Here is an 18,701-nt window from a genome sequence, read left to right as displayed (position 1 = left end):
TGCAGTAGCTATTAGGAGCTTTTGGCTAGGACTACAGTGGTAGAGACATACAAGTGCAGAGTCTGTACTCTAAGCACTACTGAATTTAGTGCAGAAACATTGGATTTCTAGTTTGCAACTTAAATCAGCACTCTGTTCTTAAACATATATAGTTCTTGAGCCCTGCACTAAGCATCTGTCACCCAGAGACAGACATGCCTAAAGGTGTCCTTTGTTTAATATTAAAATGGAACTTCATACTAGGAAGGCAGTTTAAGGAGACCTAAATTGATGCTCAACAATCACTGATACTAAATTTGGTTCAAGTGGAATTGCTATTTTCCTCCTGGTTATAGAAGAAAATCACACTAATCATAGAAAACTTGGAAGCTAAAAAAAAGCTAAAAGAGGAAAATTATCATTTAACCTAACCATAATTTCTTAATGTCATGTACTATTTTGGTACTTATCTTTCTTCCATAGTTTTGGAACTATACAAAAATTTTAGCATAGATAATATCATGTTAAATATCAGTCCTAGACTGCTTTTTTCTCTTGATGATACACAGTCAGACTTATTTACAGGTTGCACATCCATGGATTCAACCAATGGCCAATCAAAAATATTTGAAAAAAATTTGCATCCGTACTGAAAATGTGCAGGCTTTTTTTCTTGTCCTTATTATCTAAACAATGCAATATAACAATGACTTACACAGAATTTGCATTGTATTTAGGTAGTGTCTCCCTTCCAAGTACTAACCAGGCCTGACCCTGCTTAGCTTCTGAGATCAGACAAGATTGGGCGTGTTCAGGGTGGTATGGCCATAGACTGTATTAGGTATTGTAAATAATCTAAAGATAATTTAAAGTATTTGTGAGGATGTACATTGGTTGCATGTAAACAAGTTCATTTTATATGTGGGACTTGGATATCCACAAAGTGGGGGGAGTCCTGGAACCAGTACCCTGCAGATATTCCGGGATGACTATATTTTGAGGATTCTTCCTTGTCATTAAAAGCTACTCATCAGTATTGATTTTTTTTTTTTTTTGGTATCGGGGATCGAACTCAAATCCTTCCGCTTGCAAGGCAGGGGGTGGAACCACTAAGCTAAATCCTCATCAGTATTGATAATAGCTACATAATAGTCCATTCTATAAATGTTGCATAACTATTCTCTTATGTTGAAGATTTCTATCATTTTTCAGTTTTTGCTCTTTGTATATGAATATATGAATCTTACCTGTGTAACCCAGGGTGGTCTCAAATTCATAGTCTTCCTTCCTCAGCCTCCCAAGTGCTGGGATTACATATGTGCACCATCATGCCTGGCAGGGTAGATTCATAGAAGACAATTTTCCGGCAGGGATTTAGCTCAGTGGTTCCGGCGCTTGCCTCGCAAGCGCAAGGTCCGAAGTTTGATCCCCAGTACCAAAAAAAAAAAAAGAAGACTATTTTCTAATCAAATGGTCTGAGAGTGTTAACAACTCTTGAGGCACATTGCTTTTGTTATATTAAGTTCAATGTCTTATGATTTGGGTACAACTCTTCGAATTTCCCTTAGGGGACTAAGGATAATTTTATGAGTTATATTGAAAGGTTTTAGTTGTAATTGAACACTAGGGGTTAAGATCCAAAGTACAGTTGCTCCTATATCACTTGGCCTGGTAATCTATAGATAAAGGCCTTCCACTTTGTATTTTTGTTCAATATGGCTATACAGAAACCCTGTATCCCTCTAATACCTCTGGCCCAGATTGGGCCCTACTCTTTTAGTAAGAATTTATACCTTCCCTACTTCAAATATTCTTAGGAAGAGCACAGATCAAGCAGTAGTGGGGTAAGTAGGATGAAAGAGGGAGTAAAGGCCATTCACATACTAAGAAGTCTCTAGTAGGACTGTTATGTTAGAACTTTCTTTCTGCCAAGTTCATAGGGAACCTAGAAAAATCTAATTCACGCTGTGGAAGATATTAAGTCATTTTAAAATTTATCTTCTTTAAACCAACTCATAGGATCATATTGAGGAGCTACCGCCACCATCTCAGGAGCTGCTTGGTGAAATCAGTAATGGATGTTCCATACAATACAAAATACATTCCTGCCCCTTTTGGTTATGGTCACTTACTACCACAGAGTGGTTGTTGTTTTTTGTTTTGTTTGTTCTTCAGTACTAGGGATGGAATCCAGGGCCTTGTACTTCCCAGGCAAGTGCTCCACCACTGAGCTACATCCCCAGCCCCACCATAGAGTTTCTTTGTCTGACGAGTGAGCACTGGTACAGGAAGTCTTACAGAGTCTGGTTGAATGTAGAGAATTTAAGAAGGAGCAGGGCCAGGGATTTCGCTCAGTGGTTTCGCCGCCTGCTGTGCAAGCTCAAGGACCTGAGTTCGATCCCCAGTACCAAAAAAAAAAACCAAACAAAAACCCAAAACTCAGATTGCCCACACTCCCCAAGTTTCCAGATTCAGTAGGTCTGGGATGAGGCATTTGCATTTCTAATAAGTTCCTGGGTGTGCCAGTAGTGCTGGGCTGAGGGCCACCCTTTGAGAACCACTGCCCTAGGGAATGGTGTGATATGCAAAGGAGGAATAAGTTGGCTTCTGCTTCTGTACTGTGACAGAGCAACTGAAGCAGCAGCAGGCCTCATCCGTGGTGTTGCATGGGAACACCGCACGTCATCCCAGCGTCACTGCAGATGGTAAGCTACTACCCAGACCCTTTTCATCATGTACTTGCTGTCATGCTGTCCTTGGCAGCATAGTGGTACACAGGGGAAATGTGACCTTGGGAAAGGTACAGCCTCACCTCAATTCTGACTTTACTGCTTGCTTGCTTGCTTGCTTGCTTGCTTTTTTCCCTTTCTTTCTCTTTTTCTTATTTTCTTTCTTTCTCTTGTTCCCTCATTCCCTTTCCTTCCCTTCCTCCCTCCTTCTTTCCTTCCTTCCTTCAAGATATCACTAAGTAGTTCAGGTCAGTCCTGATCTCACCTGATGTAGCCCAGTCTGCACCAGTTACTGTTGTTTGGCAAACTAATGTCTCTGAGCCACAATTTTTATCGGTAAAATGGGGATAATTAGTCCTATCTCATAATGCTACATTGTAAAATACTTAGCAAATATTATTTGTTGTTTTATAGGTCTCCTGGCTGGATGAAATTAGATGGGATATATATATATTTGACATACATTAGAGGGTACATCTCTGCCCATGCAAATTCTTTCTCTAGGGCCCCAACCTAGAGACATTTAAAAAGTGAAAACAGGAAGGTCCCCCAAAAGAAAAATATGCCATTTGTTTTCAGAGTTATTTCCTTCCTCTTTTGTGTGTCCTTTCTTTCCTCTGCTTTTTTTTTTGGGTCTCTCTCAACCTTGGCACAGGCTAGTTTCCTGCTGCTTCACCTGGCACCAGAGAGCTCCCAAGACCCCAGAAGCAGCTGCTCTGAGTACAGGTTGTCCTGTGGACTGCCACCTGGCCCCCTGCTCTCATGGGAAGAGGGGAGCTGGTGCATTGCATACTTGGGACCACTGATGGCCTTAATTTTTGTGTACTCCATTTTAAGGTGGGCTTTCATATATTTTTGTTTTAAGAGTTAATTATTTCTTCTGTTTTTAGATAAAAAACATTAAGAATAATAAGAAAAGTACAAAAATAAAGGAAATAGTTTGCTTTGGGCCAGCAAAACTCAAGATCTATGCGAGAACGCAGAAAGGCAACAGGAAGACTTTTGAAAGCATCTAAAAAATTGCATTAGTTTATTTTAGTTTTTATTCTAATATTGACAAATGAAAAGGGAAACACATTTTTCTGTGTTGTCCCCATAATCCCAATTCCTCAGATGGTTTTTTTCTTTTTAAAAGTATTTAATTGTGATAAAATACATATAGTATGAAATTTATCATTTTAAACATTTTCACGTATATAGTCCTTTAGTGTTAAGTAGATAACACATTCCCTGACTTATGATGGTTCAACTTAATGATTTTTTAAAAATTTATGATGGTGCAAACCCATTACATATTCAGCTGAAACCATACTTAGAAATTTGAATTTTGATCTTTTCCTGGGCCGGCAATATGTTATTTGATACTCTCACTGTTGGCCAGTGGCAATGAGCCATAGTTCCCAGTCAGGCACACAATTATGATGGTAAAAAACTGATACCATGCAATGGACTGTGGCCAAGCTCTGCTGTGGGTAGGTTAGGTGTATTGAGTAGTACGTGTATTTCCAGTTTACAGTATTTAGAGTGGGTTGATTGGGTTGTAAACTCTTCATAAACCAGTAGCATCTGTACTTACAATTGTTGTGCAGCCGATCTCTAGAACATTTTCATTTTGCAAAACTGAAACTCTATACCCATTAGACAATTTCCTATTTCCCCTTCTCCCCAGTTACTAGTCTGCTTTTTTTTTCTATGAGTTTTACTACTCTTGATACTTCATATAAGCAAAACTGTATTTTGTGTTTCTGTGACTTATTTTTCTTAACCTAACGTCTTCAAGGTTCATCCATACTGTATGCCATGTGTCACAGTTTCCTTCCTTCTTAAAATTGAATAATATTCTGCTATATATTATGTGTATCCCATTGGATTTATACAGGCATCTGTCAATGGGGGCTATGGAAAATAATGCTGCTATGGATAAGAGTATAAAATATCTCTTTGAGGCCCTACTTTCAGTTCTTTTGAGTATATATCTAGAAATGATATTTCTGAATTATATGGTAATTCTGTCTTTAATTTATTGACAAACTACCATTCTGTTTCCCATAGCAGCTACACTATTCTATATGCCTGCCTACAGGGTACAAAGGTTCCAGTTTCTCCACAGCCTTACCAACACTGGCTGTTCTCTCTCTGTGATAATAGGTATTATAATGGGCATGAGATGACATTTCATTGTGGTTTTGATGTTCATATACCTAATGATTTGTTATGTTGATCCTCTTTTCAGATGCTTTTTGGCCATTTGGTATATCTCCTTTGGAGAAATGTCTATTTGAGTTCTTTGCCTGTTATTTATTTATTTATTTATTTATTTATTTATTTATTTATTTATTTTTGGTGCTGGGAATTGAACTCAGGTGCTGTGCCACTCAGCTACATCCCCAGCCCCTTTTGCCTGTTTTTAAATAGGGCTATTGTTTTCTTGTTGTTTTGAGCCATTTAAAAAACTTTATTTTGTAAGACACAGGTTTCAGTGACTTTCAGACCATTTTAGTTAAAGGACTTGGAAGAAAAACTTTAGGGCTTTCTAGCCAGTAAGAGAAAATAGGGATGGGGATTTAGCTTAGTGGCACTGTGCCTACCTCTTAAGTGCAAGGTCCTGAGTTTGATTCCCGGTACCAAAAAAAAAAGAAGAAGAAGAGAGAGAGAGAAAATAGGGACAATCATCTGGACAGTTCACATTATAAGTACAAAGTTCCTTCAAGAAACCTGATTCTGGGCCAGAGATTTAGCTCAGTGGTTCCACCGCCTGCCTCACAAGCGCAAGGTCCCGATTTCGATCCCTGGTACCAAAAAAGAGAAACCTGATTCTGAGCTGAGGATGGTGGCAAACACTCAGGAGCCTGAGGCAGGAGGATCCTAAATTGAAGGCCAGCCTGGACAGTATAGCAAGACCTTGTCTCAAAAAACTAAAAAAGCAAAAAACCCCAAAACAAACAAACAAACTAAAAAAGCAAAAACAAAAACACATTCGATTTTGGTCCTGATTTGGTGCTTTCCTTTTCCCTCTTTTGTAACATAAACTACTTTAGCTCACCTCCTTTGCCTCTTGATTTCTTTTGCTTCTCTAAACTGTCACTCAGGGCCACAGCTAGGGTGAGGTGAGTTAGACACGTTTAGGCACAAAATTGAAGCAGGCAGCAAAAATCTTAGTAGTCATGATAAGTAATATTTTAATTTTATTTATTTATTATTTACTTTTGTTTGTTTGTTTGTGTGTTTTGAGAAAGGGTCTCACTGTGTAGCCCAGGCTAGCCTTGAACTTGTGTCACTCCTCCTGCCTCAGCTTTCTGAGGGCTGGAGATTACAGGTGTGCACCACCACACCTGGATTGCAGTATTTTTAAAAATCATATTAAATGCAAAGAGTCCATGATAGACAAAATAATCAATTTAAAGAAAGACAGTATCTAAGTTTGCATTTGTACCACTCACCTAATCCTGGTCTTGCAGATCCTTTAGGAAGCCATGCAGAATGCTTTCAATTACAAATGGTAAAAAAAAAAAAAAAAAAAAAAAAGCCCACCATCACACCTAAGTGAGTCTGTCTTACTTCACAAGAGACTCAGGGATGGCAGGGCTCAGCTGGAGTAGCAGCTCAACCATACCACAAAGGACTTAAGGTTTTTTGATCTTTATGCTTTATTCCCTGTGACATGTTGGCCTTTTTCCCCCTGGGTTGTCATCTCCTATTTGCAAGACAAGTGCTGTCCACACAGCAGGTGGAGAAAAGGGATGAGACAAAGGAATATGTTAGCTGAATCTGTCCATTATCTGGGGAAAAAAATCTGTCCCAGAGGCACTTCCCAGTGGACATCCGCTTTTTTCTCATTGGTGACACTGACACATGGCCACCCTCATGTGCAGGGGGACTGAAATTGAGTTCTTAGCTTTGCAGCTGCTATAAAAGAGAAAAGCAAAGGGGAAGAGTGTTACGAGTCACTTTTGGGAGAGGGTCCAGTATGTGTCACACTCTTTAAAGGCCAAATTATTCTCCGTAAAGAAGAAAAATGGATAGACCTGGAGGGGAGGTTCTGGGAAGTAGAGGAGGAGACTAGAGCCCAAGGACCTGAGAAGAAAATAGGGAGAAGATTTTTTGGGGAAACAGAGAAAACAGAGACGCAAAAAGGGGATGACAAATACTTTTTCAAGGGGTTAGAAATATTTTATATATGATGTGCGATGTAATTCTATTCCCTCAATCTCCCTAAACCTCCTTTGGTAAAAATCTGTGCTCTCCTCTCCCCTACCCCATAATACTGGGGATTGAACACGAGTGTTTACACTAAGCTACAACTGTAGCCTTTTTTATTTTGAGACATGGTCTTGGTAAGTAGCCCAGGATAGCCTTGAACTCTTGTGCTTCAGCCTCCTGTGTAGCTGGGATTCCAGGTATGTGCTATCACACTCACCTTATACCACTATTCAAGGCTTTTTAAAAAATGAGTTGCTGAAGTAGGCCAAATTACTTTTGGCTATACAAGTATAAATTTCTTTGCACATGAGCTACTCTAATTGCTATCACTTCCTTTTCCAAAAAAAGCTTCTGGTGTTGGCCACAGGGAGATGGTTCCCCAGATCCTCAGACCTCTGAGTGGAATGAATGCTTGGTCCTAGGCACAAAGCTGGAGAGGAAGATATATTTTCACAAGGAAGGAACTTCCCAGGCCTTCTTAAAAGATGGTGCTCTCATTTTCTAGCTGCTGAAAAAACCCAAGTTATAAATGAAAGATAGATACTATACTAGGAAGTAAAGAGCTAGATCTTTCTCAGCTGGGAAAGGGTCAAGAGATGGAGGAGGTGGGAGGGAAGGGAAGGGCATAAAAATAGGAATTAAAATGTGATAGATAAGGGCCAGGGATTTAGCTCAGTGGTTTCGCAGCCTTCTGCACATGCACAAGGACCAAGTTCGATCCCCGGTACGAAAAAAAACAAAAAAGAAAAAAAAACAACAACAATTATAAGATGTGATATATATATATATGTATGTATATATATATATATATATGATATATAATATGTATATTAAGATGTGAGATATATATATACACACACACCAACTCCACACAAGGAATGTAAACATTATGTACTGGAAACATGTACTAATAAAAAATAAATAGAAATTTTAAAAATAGGTAGAAAGCATGTGCAATTCTAACCTCAGGTAAAAATTGACTTACTGACTAAAATTGTGACAGAGTCAGCATCAGATGTTAATAGGGAGTAATCTCATGGATGCCAGGCCTATTGTCATTGTCAAGGGGCTAAAGAACCTTTTCTTTCTTTTTAACAAATTTTTATTATTATTATTATTATTATTATTATTATTATTATTATTATTATTATTACTTTTCTGGTACTGTGGATTGTACCCAGGTTCTTTGCATAGAGCTACATCCCAGACCATTTTAGTTTTTATTTTGAGACAAGGTCTCTGAAAGTTGCTAAATGGTCCAAGCTAGGTTCTAACTTTTGATCCTTGTGTCTCAGCCTCCCAGATTGCTGAGGTTATAGGCACGGGCCACCATACCTGGCTGGCAAGGACTATTTTGTTGTATATTTAAATCAGTTATAAATGACTTCTATGATTCTAGACACAATCCCACTTAACTCTTTTTTCAGCTATGTAAAGAAAATACTGATTTTAGGGTCTCTTCCCTCTATTATGCTTCCTTGTCAAGGGAAAGGGAAAATGACTCATTTCACCTTCTCTTCACTTTCCCATGAACAGAGCTCACCCTAATCTTGATGAAAACCTGGAAAGATGGCTGCAGCCAACCAAAGAGAACATGGAGTTAGAGGACCCTTGCAAGGGCTGTACAAGTTTATTGTTCCCCATTAGGGGATTATTTTCTAATTCCTCCTCCTCCTCCTCTTCCACCTCTCCTCCTCTTCTTTCTCCTCCTCCTCCTTCTTCATCTTCAGAGGAAGGAAAACACAAACTTTATTTTACACTTGAAGTATTGGAAGTATTAGACGTACAGTCCCATTTTCTTTTCATTCATGAAGTGGGGTGAAGTTTAGACTCGTGGGAGGATGAGTGTCTAAATGGCATTACACCGCTGTAGCTAGGCAGCCCTGACTGCATCTCTCTACATGCTCCCGCATGCTCCTCTTCCTCCACCACTCACAGTGCTCAAGATTTTGATTAACGGATGGCACTTCAGGCAAAGTCAGGTCTGTGAGATAATGCTTTTTTGTCCTGCCACCTTCAACATTTTCATCAGTCATTTGAATTAAATCAGAAAAGACATGCTTATCAGATTTTGAGAAAACACAAATCTCAGGATGAACTCTAATGTGATGGATGATAGACTAAGGATCCAAAGTGATCTCGACAGGTAGAAATGTTAGACACTAAGAGATGAAAGTAAAGCTAGGCACAGTGGTGCACACCTGTAGTCCCAGCTACTCAGGAGCCTGAGCCCAGAGGATTGTTAGAGCCCAGGAGTTTGAGGCTAGCCTGGGCAACATAAGGAGACCCACCTAGAAAAGGAAAAATCCAAAAGTTTTAGATCCCGCAGCATAAAATCCTAGACACTTGTTCTTTTGTTGTTGTTGTTCTTTTGTTTTTGTTTGTTTGCTTTTTGGTTTTTTGAGGCAGGATCTCCCTTTGTAGTTCAGGCTGGGCCTGGGCCTGAACTCACGATGTAGCCCATGGTGGCCTTGAACTCCAGGTGATCCTCCTGCCTCAGCCTCCCGAGTGCTGGGATTACAGGCGTGGGCCACCACTCCTGGCTCTAGACACCTGTTCTGAATGGAAAATTTTGAATTGGAAGCCTTTCCTCAATAATAACATTGAAAGCAGGAAGTCTTATTTTTAGAAAGTAGGACGGTGTTTTGTTTTGTTTTGTTGGTACCAGGATCCAACTCAGGACCTCATGCTTTTGAGGCAGGCCCTGAAACCACTGAGCTAAATCCCCAGCCCAGGAAATCTTATTTTTATATGCCCAGCACTTCACATGCATCTTGAAACATAGTAAGAATTCCAGAAATTCTTGAACAATGCAGAGATATGACTCCATGAGGCCTCAGGCTGATACAATTAATGAAAATGTCAGGGCTGAGGATTTAGCTCAGTGGTGCCGCTGCCTGCCTCGCAAGCACAAGGGCCAGAGTTCGATCCCCGGTACCAAAAAAGAAAAGAAAAGAAAATGTCAATGCAGCCTTAATTGTGCATAGACAGAAATGTACTGTCCAGATCCAGGTGATGGGTCAGACAGGTAATGTGCTGTTTAAGTGGACTCTTAGGATACAATGTGGAGCTCCCTTTGGGTGTCACATTTAAACAGGGATCTTAACAAACAGAAGAGCATAGCCACAGAGCAGGTCGATGAGAGCAGCTGAAGGAGCTGGGAGGCTCAGCCTGAGAAGAGCAGATGGAGGGGAGAATCTGATAGCCTGCCTCACATACCTGAAGTACTGTGAAGTGACCAGAGTCAGCTTACTCTCTCCTGCCCCGAAGGACACAGCTGGTGACTAGAAATTGCAGAGTAGCAGACCTTTATTCAGTAGAGCACAGACTTTCTCTTGGTTATAGCCATGGGATCAGAGAAGCAGCTGCCTTCTCCCTTCCAAAGTGGAGGCTTCTGCTCAGCAGAGGCTGGATGACTCTGGTTTTTGTATTTGGACGGAAATAGAATATAACCCTCTCTTGACCCTGCAATTCTCTCAGTGTGGATTAAGAGGGGAGAAGTCCCCTTTCATCATAGCTAGCTAGCTTTCTTTCTTCTTTTTTCTCTTATTTTGCTGTGTGAGGATTGAATGCAGAACCTTATACACGCTGGGTAAGTTCTCTGCCACTGCACTGCATACCCATCCCCTTTCATTTTACATATCTTGCTTTCATTGTCCAGAAGGAGAAGCCCTGAACAGTGTTGCCTTCGTTCAGCCAGGATCTCTTGAGCACTGCTAGTGAGCTAGGATCTGTGCTTGGGCTGGTGATGCACAAAAAGAGAGACATATTGGCCCAAAGGAGTGTATAGTTGAGTCAGGGAAACAGAATCTACTTGGTAGTTTAGCAAATGTCTTTTTTGGGGGGGGGGGGTACCGGGGATCGGTCGGGAGCAATGGTACATAATTTTAGGGAAAAATCATTTGCTTATCTTAGTTCTCCTGCCTACAGCCCAGCTATGGAATTACAAGACATAATTCCATTTTGGCCTCCGGTAACAACTGAGACCTCAATGATCTGGTGATGCTGTGATTCTCCAGGACAAGAAACATCCTGGGAGCTGAAAACATCCTGGGAGGAACAAACATGTACTCAGTTCCTCGTTGTTCTTGGATTGTTACATCTTATTTACACAAAATGTACTGAACTCTCTGAAAGTCATTTGTTACATTTGTTTCTCCCGGATGTATTGAGTCCTGAATAAAAGGTGTGGTAAACTGGGGGCTTTTGTTTTTGCTGCCCAGAGCAGCACTGATCAGATACAAATCTTAGCTTCTTCTCGGTCTCATTTTTCTACCTTTCCTGTAATTTGCCTTGTGCTGCCGTGGCTTACAGGAAACTAGGACTTACTGCAGAGATTCTAGTAACGTCCTCTTTCCCTGTTCCCTACAGGGATGGAATTTAGGTCCTTGTGCCTGCAGCAAATGTAGTCTTAAGCTGTGAGATACTTAAATTGCTTAAGCATTTCATACTAGAAGAAGTTTCAGAAAATGAAGATAAGGTGATAAACAGTGGTTTTGAAAAGGACACCCATTACAATATAAGTAAAATGTATTTTCTCTTTGAGGCTAGCTACATAATGTAGATTAGTGGCCGAAAGCAGTCTTGATTCGCTAAGCTGTCTGTGTAGATCTCAGTTCTTACTAGATGTGTAACTGCTCTGTGCCTCAGTTTCCTCATCAGGTCATTGGGATGGTAATGGTAACTACTCCATTTAGTTGTTATGAGAATTGAATTAACATACATCATAGTACATAAACCAACACCTGGCCCACAGGGAACACTCCCACAATGCTAACTACTGTCTGTTTCCTTTGGAGTGCCATCCTGTTCCCCTGGATTTTGGTAATGTGGTTTAATGTCCCAAATCATTTTTATTAAAGGAACACAGAAACCAAGGATCAAGACGTTGGTGAAAAGAAGATCAAAAAGGGAAGAAAGCTTCAAGCCAGAGAGGAGGATATCAGCTTTTTAAGAATTTATGAAAAAGGTATGAGTGAATAATTGTTTATATTGTCTCCAGTCGGCTTAGTGAGCATCAGAGTTATTCAGGAACATTTCCCAGATATTATATATAATGTTCCTACATTTGATAATTTCTTCTTCCATCTTCAGTCCAAATTTTCTATTACTTGCCAGTTGTACAAGGTATGATCAAAATAAACAGTGAATGTTTAAACTTTTAAAAATTTATTACAGTAAAAAAATTTTCCCTCTTGCTTTGAGCACACTTATCCCATCATTCTTGCCTCTTCCTGTAGCAGTTCTAGAAATCCTCTTTCGTGAGTGTCTTTATGAGTTGTGATAAAAATACAGTGACTGCTGCTGCTAAATGCCATTCAAGCAAAAGGCAGGCTTGTGAAAATAGTACTGTGTGTCTGCATCCACTGTATTCACCACAGTTGGCACCATGTGACTTCTGGCTCTTCCCCAAAGTCAAAATGACCAGGAAAGGTAAATATTTTGAGTTGATTCAGGACATCAAGGTAGTCACAAGAATGCAACTAAAGACTCTCACAAAAGAAGACTTCCAAGCCAGGTGTGGTGGCACACACCTGTAATCCCGGCAATCAGGAGGCTGAGGCAGGAGGATCAGTTTGAGGCCAGCCTGGGATACATAGTGAATTTAAGGCCAGCCTGAACTACATAGCCACATCCCATCTTTAAAAAAAAAAATGAAAAAAGAAAAAAGAGAGAGGACATCTAGAACTGCTTCAGAAAGTGGCAAGATTGATGGGATAAGTGTATTCAAAGCAAAGGAGAATATTTTGAGGAAGATTAATGGCAATATATCTTTTACTGTAATAAATTTTAAACCATCATATTTTTAAATGACACCTCATAACTTCATCAAGTTTTCTTTCAAAAACAATCTGTTGGCCAATATCATCAGCATCTTGTACATTGTCTGAATATATGTTTAGCTTCTGATTGTCTAATGTGTGCAAAAGAATTTTAAGTTTAGCTCACACAGATGTTGCAGAATCCAATAAGAAATAATCTGTTATAGAATTTAATTGGGGTCCACAATAATCTGAACATTAGAGTTTAACCTTAATTTCAAAATCATTTTGCTATAGAGCTTTAGACTTCTGATATACCAATTATAAATGATGCTCTCCTATGTTTTATGTTCTTTCTAACTCGGGAATTAAGTAACTTCTAACTCAGGAATTTTAACTCTTTCAGGTCATCTGTTATCCCTTCCCCAGTCCCTTATTACTGTTTTCCTTTCTCAGTCTAATTTTGTGCACAGGATGCTGGCCCCAGTGGACTGTGTCTCCCTGGCTTCCTTCTGGCCAATGGGAAGCTCTGGCAGAAGAGCAAAGGGCAGGAGAGAGGTTAGGGTTTACTTCTCCTCCCTTTTTATTTTGGTTCCTTATGTCTGGAAGAAATGGTGGCCCTACCCAAGCACAGCCTCTGTGTGGCAGCCTGTCCTTCCCAGTTCCAGCTGTCTTTCCTGGGTTCTAATAATTGTCCTCCCAACCCACTCTTGAGACTTTGGCTTCCCACTTCTGCCCATCCCTGGATGCCTTGCAATTCCTTGTTTGTTCCTTTAACTCTATGCCTTCGTATGTAGTCACTTCATAAAGGAATCTTTCTCTGTACTGTCCATGGGTACATTTTTCTTCCTTCAAATCCTGACTGGCACAGGACCCAGTCAGTATTTGTAAGCATTTTTCTAGTATTGAATACACTGGGAATATAATTAGTGTCATCAATGCCCATAGCTATGGTAGGGAGCTGTAGAATGTTAGGAGGGAAAGCTACTAACTGTTTTTAGAAAGATCCTATCTCTATATAATAGAACAACTTTTGTAGGTGAAACAGTTTACATTACAGAGAACGCTGATGTGAATTCTGAATTCTGGCACTCTTTGACCTAGAAAGTAATCAGGTTGTTTCTTTTTTTTTTCTTCCTCCATTTTTGGAAGCTACTGGGTTGGTCTGAACCAGCTAGGTAATGAGATATCATATGTTTGCAAGTCAGAGCTATTGTTTGGTGATAAGATGAGCAGACTTAAAACATTAGTGTCAATAAACACTGAAGACAAAGACTTGAAATTCAGACCAAGTTGCTTAACTTATAGTTATATGTTTACAATAAATTCAATTATAAAGTGAAATTACTGCCAACTTTGATTAAATCAGTGGTAGAATCAGCACAAGAACAGTTTGCATATGAAGGAGTACAGAAGATGCTGTAATTACTTTGCAATTACCTTACATCTCCATGATTCACTGTTGATCATACTCTCCCTTGATTATAAAGAACAAAATTCTTTTCCCTTGAATTTAGTTGAATAGAAAGTATATTCTTTTTGTCTTTAAAATTGTACATACTGAGATGGGGATATTGCTCAGCAATAAAGTGTGTGTCTAGCATCTTCAATGCACTGGTTTTGAGCTTTAGCACCACAAATAAGAATAATAGGAACAATAAATGTACACATCAATTTTAAGCTCCCTTCTTTGTCCTTTAAAACTTGTGTGCACAGGATAATCGTACTGGATCAGAGTGACTTGTCAGACTGACTGGAACTGGATCATAGATGGATTCCAGCCTGATTTTGAGCATCCTGGTTGTGAGCTCCTTTCTTCTCTCGTCTGCTTCAGTTGCTATCAGGGCAGCAGTTCAAGTTCCATATCTCACACTTTGTTCAGCTGCTATAGTAGTCATGGTGGTTTGACTCTGTGTATAGGCAGCATGTTTAACCATTTGCTTCCAATCAGATTCCTGAAAATTGTGAGGTAGTTGTAATTTAAAAAATGTCTCATTGTGCCCAGTATGGTTTTTGGTTTTGTTGATGTAAATTTTTGAAAACTTTACTTTTGTTACATAATAAACTTTATTTTTCCTACCAGTTGGGTTGCAGCTGTGTAAGATATATTTCTTTGTTTGAGTCTGGGAGTTGAGGGAAAGGACCTGCTATCCAAAGAGCCTTCAATTCCTATTATAAGTTTGACACATGGGCAGCTACTGCTATGGTTCATCATACAAACTGGCATTAGTTGTCCTCATTTTGTAACAGAAATATCGCTCAACCACTTAGCTGAAATTGGCATATTCCCATGCCATTTTACCATTGCCATTATCTCTAGGAGATAGCCATAAAATGCTAAGGTGTTTGGAACTCTTTAAGGTGAACGATACCATCTCCATATATTTTAGATTATATACTTTACATCATGAGTTTATTAGGGAAATAAAATTGGGTAAGATGAAGATCACAACATTTTGTCTAATTTAGTCTCTTGTGATTACTAACCAGATGATATGTGCATCTAGTCTGGTTTCTGAAGGATTTGTATACTTCATTACCTCCAGTTTGGAATCTTTACATAGAAATAGGAAACTTCTCTTGAAAGCTATTTACTGCTGCATGTGAAGTACTGTCCAGTACACATTTTATTGTATCTTGATGAGTATGGAAAAGGTCTTTTGTTTGTGAGAACTAAATAGTTCCTGTTGTGGATGGTCGTATTCATACTTCTTAGCCTCCAGAAATTTTACCCTGCGCAGATCAAATGGGAAGGTACAGATTTATTTGGCTCTTTTAAAGCAAGGAAACAGTTGCTTGGCATTATAAGCAAAGAATCACCAGAAAACAAAATTAGTTTATAAATACTATGTGTAAGAAACTTGGAGGGATACAGAGACTTACAATACAGTTTGCTTCTCAAGCAACTTATTCTGATGAGACAAAATGGATACATGTTAAAATGTAAGGATTAATAAGAGACGTACCGTAGTGGTGAGTTATGACGTTACCTATTAGTATGGATTAAACACTTAACAATTTACCCTGAGTGTCACTCAGGCAGTGCGTTTGTTTACATACTGACTATACTGAGCATTGATCGGGCAGGTGTCATTTCAAACAGTCAATTCTTGTATGGAATAAATTTGATAAAATTATTGTTTTTTAATTTCTTGCCAGGGATTTAGCTTAGTGGTTTTGCTGTCTAATGTATGAGTGCAAGGACCTGAGTTTGATCCCTGGTACCAAAAAAAAAAATTAAATTTCTTGTTATCTTATAAAAATTAATGAAAACACATTAATTTCTGGTCATCCTGTATTTAAATAATTGGACTAGTCAGTAGTTAAGGCTACAGGTCCTACACCAAACTTTGGCTGGTAAGGATTGTAATCCTACTCTGTAAACAGAGTAGGTTTCTATCTGGCTATGGACTGAGAAATATTGGTCAACATTAGGCATAAAAATGTCGATAGTTATTGTTTATATGTCATAGGACAACTGTTATATACCAGGTACTTTATATACATTAGTCCTTTTCTTGCACATGATAGTCCCACTGGTTTTTTTATTTTTGTACTAGGAATTGAACTCAGGGCCTCTTGCTTGCCAGGCAGGCACTGTGCCCCTGAGCTACATTCCCACCCCCCACTGTTTTTAAGGGTGCTTCTCCCATTCCATCTGTTGTTTCAGACCTCCATCCCTCACTTCCTATTAACACTCAACAGATGACGTCACTTCCAACTTTACAAAGAAAATGGAAGCCTTCAGCTCCCCACCACCTAAACTCCTAACGTGACTACCTCTGTCTCCATTGAACAGAGGACCAGTTGTTGGTGAAGCAGTCTAACCTGACCTGGAGATGGACCTATTCTGCACCTCTTCTTTCCACTTGCCTCCTGTTAATCTAGAAGTGATGTCCCCCCTCCTGTCCTAGAGCAATCTCATCTTCTGCCCATTGAGGGTTTTCCTTCATGTGTGGCATCTCTGTTTTCAGTAGCTTCAACTCCTTCCTCTTCCTCCTTCTCCTCCCCCTCCCCCTCCTCTTCTTTTTTTGAGACAGAGTCTCGCTATGTAGTTCAGGCTGGCCTTGAACCCAGAGCAATCCTCCTGCCTCACCTCCCAAGTGTTGGGATTACAGGCGGGCACCACCATGCCTGGCTATGTACCACACTTTGAAAAGAGAGGACTTAGAGGACCTTCTCTTAAAGCACTGGTCCTTAGTCCTGGTTGTACATTAGAGCCATCGAAGGAGTTTGTAATAAATACTGTTGCTCAGGCCTCACCCCTAAATTATCTGACTTCAGCTGAGGCAGAGCATGGGCTTGTAAACACTCTCCAAGGGATTCTAATATGCAGCCAGGATTATGAACTATTATCCTAAGGAGAAAATTGGACTGTACACAAAGATGTATTTATATAAAAGATGTTTATTGCAACATTGTTTATAATATCAAACAATTGGAGATAACCCGTGTCCAGATATGAATTCATTGACACAGAAAAGTATCTATGATGTATTTTAGAATAATGCTAATAGGAGTATGCTACCAGGTGTAATAGCACCCTATCCATGTAACTTTATTTTTTTTTAGTTTTTATTTTTTTTGGTACCGGGGATCAAACTTGGGACCTTGCGCTTGCAAGGCAGGCGCCGGAACCACTGAGCTAAATCCCCGGCCCTCTAAGTAACTTTATAAATAAATGTCTACGTATGGTAAATGCGTAGAGAGATACATGGAAAGATGCTTTTTAAAATAATAAAGTGGTCTTTTCAGGTGATTTCAACTTTGTATAATTTGTAAAATCATATAATTTGGGGAAGTAAAAAGGATTTAGAAATACCTAAAACTTGAATCAGTTGGAGGTAGCACTGGAATTTCATAATTAACCATCAATTTAATCCATTTTATTGAAGAAAAATTGTTTAAAAGAGTGGTTAATATAAAGCATAGAAAAACGAGGCTGACATCCCTAACCCCAGTGATCCTTCAGAGTCAGTAATAGAATGTTGGATATGGTGGTGTCTGTGTCCAAAAGAGAGCAGGTGGGGAACATGTAAAAGGTAAGAGTCTCTTTTTTAGAATTATCATCCAAATTGGGAATTCACTCTTCAAAAATCAAGAGAGTAACCAGTCTCTGATGGTGGGATTGCTAATACAAGATCACAAGAAAAGACGTTAACATTTATTGTGTAATAGCCACTTACCAGGCATTGGTTTCCCAGTGAAGAAACTGAGGCTCAGACAATTCAGGTAACTTGTCAGAGGTGTACAAGTGTCATTTTTGATCAAAACCAATATTACTCTGGGGATTTAGCTCAGTGGTTTCACCGCCTACTGCGCAAGCACAAGGACCCGAGTTCAATCCCCGGTACCTAAAAAAAAACAAAACAAAAAAACCCAATATTAACTGGGCCGGGGATTTAGCTCAGTGGTTCCAGCACCTGCCTTGTAAGCGCAAAGTCTCAAGTTCAATCCCCGGTACCAAAAAAACCCCCCAAAAAAACCCCCAATGTTAACTCCAAATGTCTTGTGTGATACTACCTGGACCAAGAATTTGAGAATTTATGATCTTAGTAATCTAGATTTTTTTACTCCACAATCATGAAAACCACCTCAGAAACCCCTAAAAGCCTGGTGCTCTATTTTTTGACTTGTATAGAGTGCAGTTTCACACAAAATTGGGGCAACTTTGTACAGTACAAGATAACTTATTAAATCTGTTGCTAACATGACATGATAACCTTGAATAGCCTTGCTTTCAAACGATTTTCTGGCAGACTTCTCTGGATGAGTCCTTGAGAAATCCTACTACTGGGGAGAGTAAGGAAGGGTCTGGAGCCTTCTTTATATGAGGAAATCCCCAGTTTGTTTAGAACTTGGCCAAAGGCTTGGTCGTCTCAAGTCCAAAGATAAATTCAGTTTCCTCTTGGGTATTGCTTGGTTTTCTCTGAAGAATTATGGCTGTATGAGAGGATGTTTAATAGGACACTCCTTCCTTTATGACATCATCAGAGAAGTAGCTAAGGGGATTCTTTGAAACACTCTTAGA

The 18,701-nt window shown here is 39.5% G+C and overlaps 1 protein-coding gene and 1 long non-coding RNA gene across 9 annotated transcripts in view; one reads left to right on the top strand and one right to left on the bottom strand.

The window, feature by feature from the left end:
• The window catches only part of LOC110346853 (inactive serine/threonine-protein kinase TEX14-like), a 49,349-nt gene extending 34,597 nt beyond the window's left edge, over positions 1 to 14,752 (top strand). For 4 of the 8 annotated variants that reach the window (XR_015443139.1, XR_015443140.1, XR_015443138.1 and 1 more), the window contains 2 exons: positions 11,771 to 11,877; positions 14,387 to 14,752. Coding sequence is in view for 1 of the 8 variants with exons in the window: in XM_087191424.1 (XP_087047550.1) it covers positions 11,771 to 11,877; positions 14,387 to 14,391 (112 nt within the window). In the remaining 7 variants the exon portion in view is untranslated. Of the gene's footprint in view, positions 1 to 2,606; positions 2,685 to 8,444; positions 10,833 to 11,770; positions 11,878 to 14,386 lie in introns of those variants that run through there. The other 4 variants (XM_087191421.1, XM_087191422.1, XM_087191420.1 and 1 more) reach the window with 4 other exon arrangements.
• Position 14,753: 1 nt separating this feature from the next.
• Positions 14,754 to 18,640, bottom strand: LOC110346854 (uncharacterized). Its single transcript, XR_002391122.2, has 3 exons — positions 18,394 to 18,640; positions 17,857 to 18,024; positions 14,754 to 15,403 (listed from the first exon to the last, which is right to left on the bottom strand). It is a non-coding gene; the product is annotated as an uncharacterized LOC110346854 (long non-coding RNA).
• Between the last annotated feature and the right edge of the window lie 61 nt (positions 18,641 to 18,701).

Source organism: Heterocephalus glaber, unplaced genomic scaffold, assembly GCF_053883595.1.
Source record: "Heterocephalus glaber isolate CG9 unplaced genomic scaffold, H.glaber_assembly_v1.0 deba00001564, whole genome shotgun sequence".
Classification (NCBI taxonomy): domain Eukaryota; kingdom Metazoa; phylum Chordata; class Mammalia; order Rodentia; family Bathyergidae; genus Heterocephalus; species Heterocephalus glaber.
Note: the sequence above shows the minus strand (reverse complement) of the source record. Positions and strands in the feature narration are given on the sequence as shown.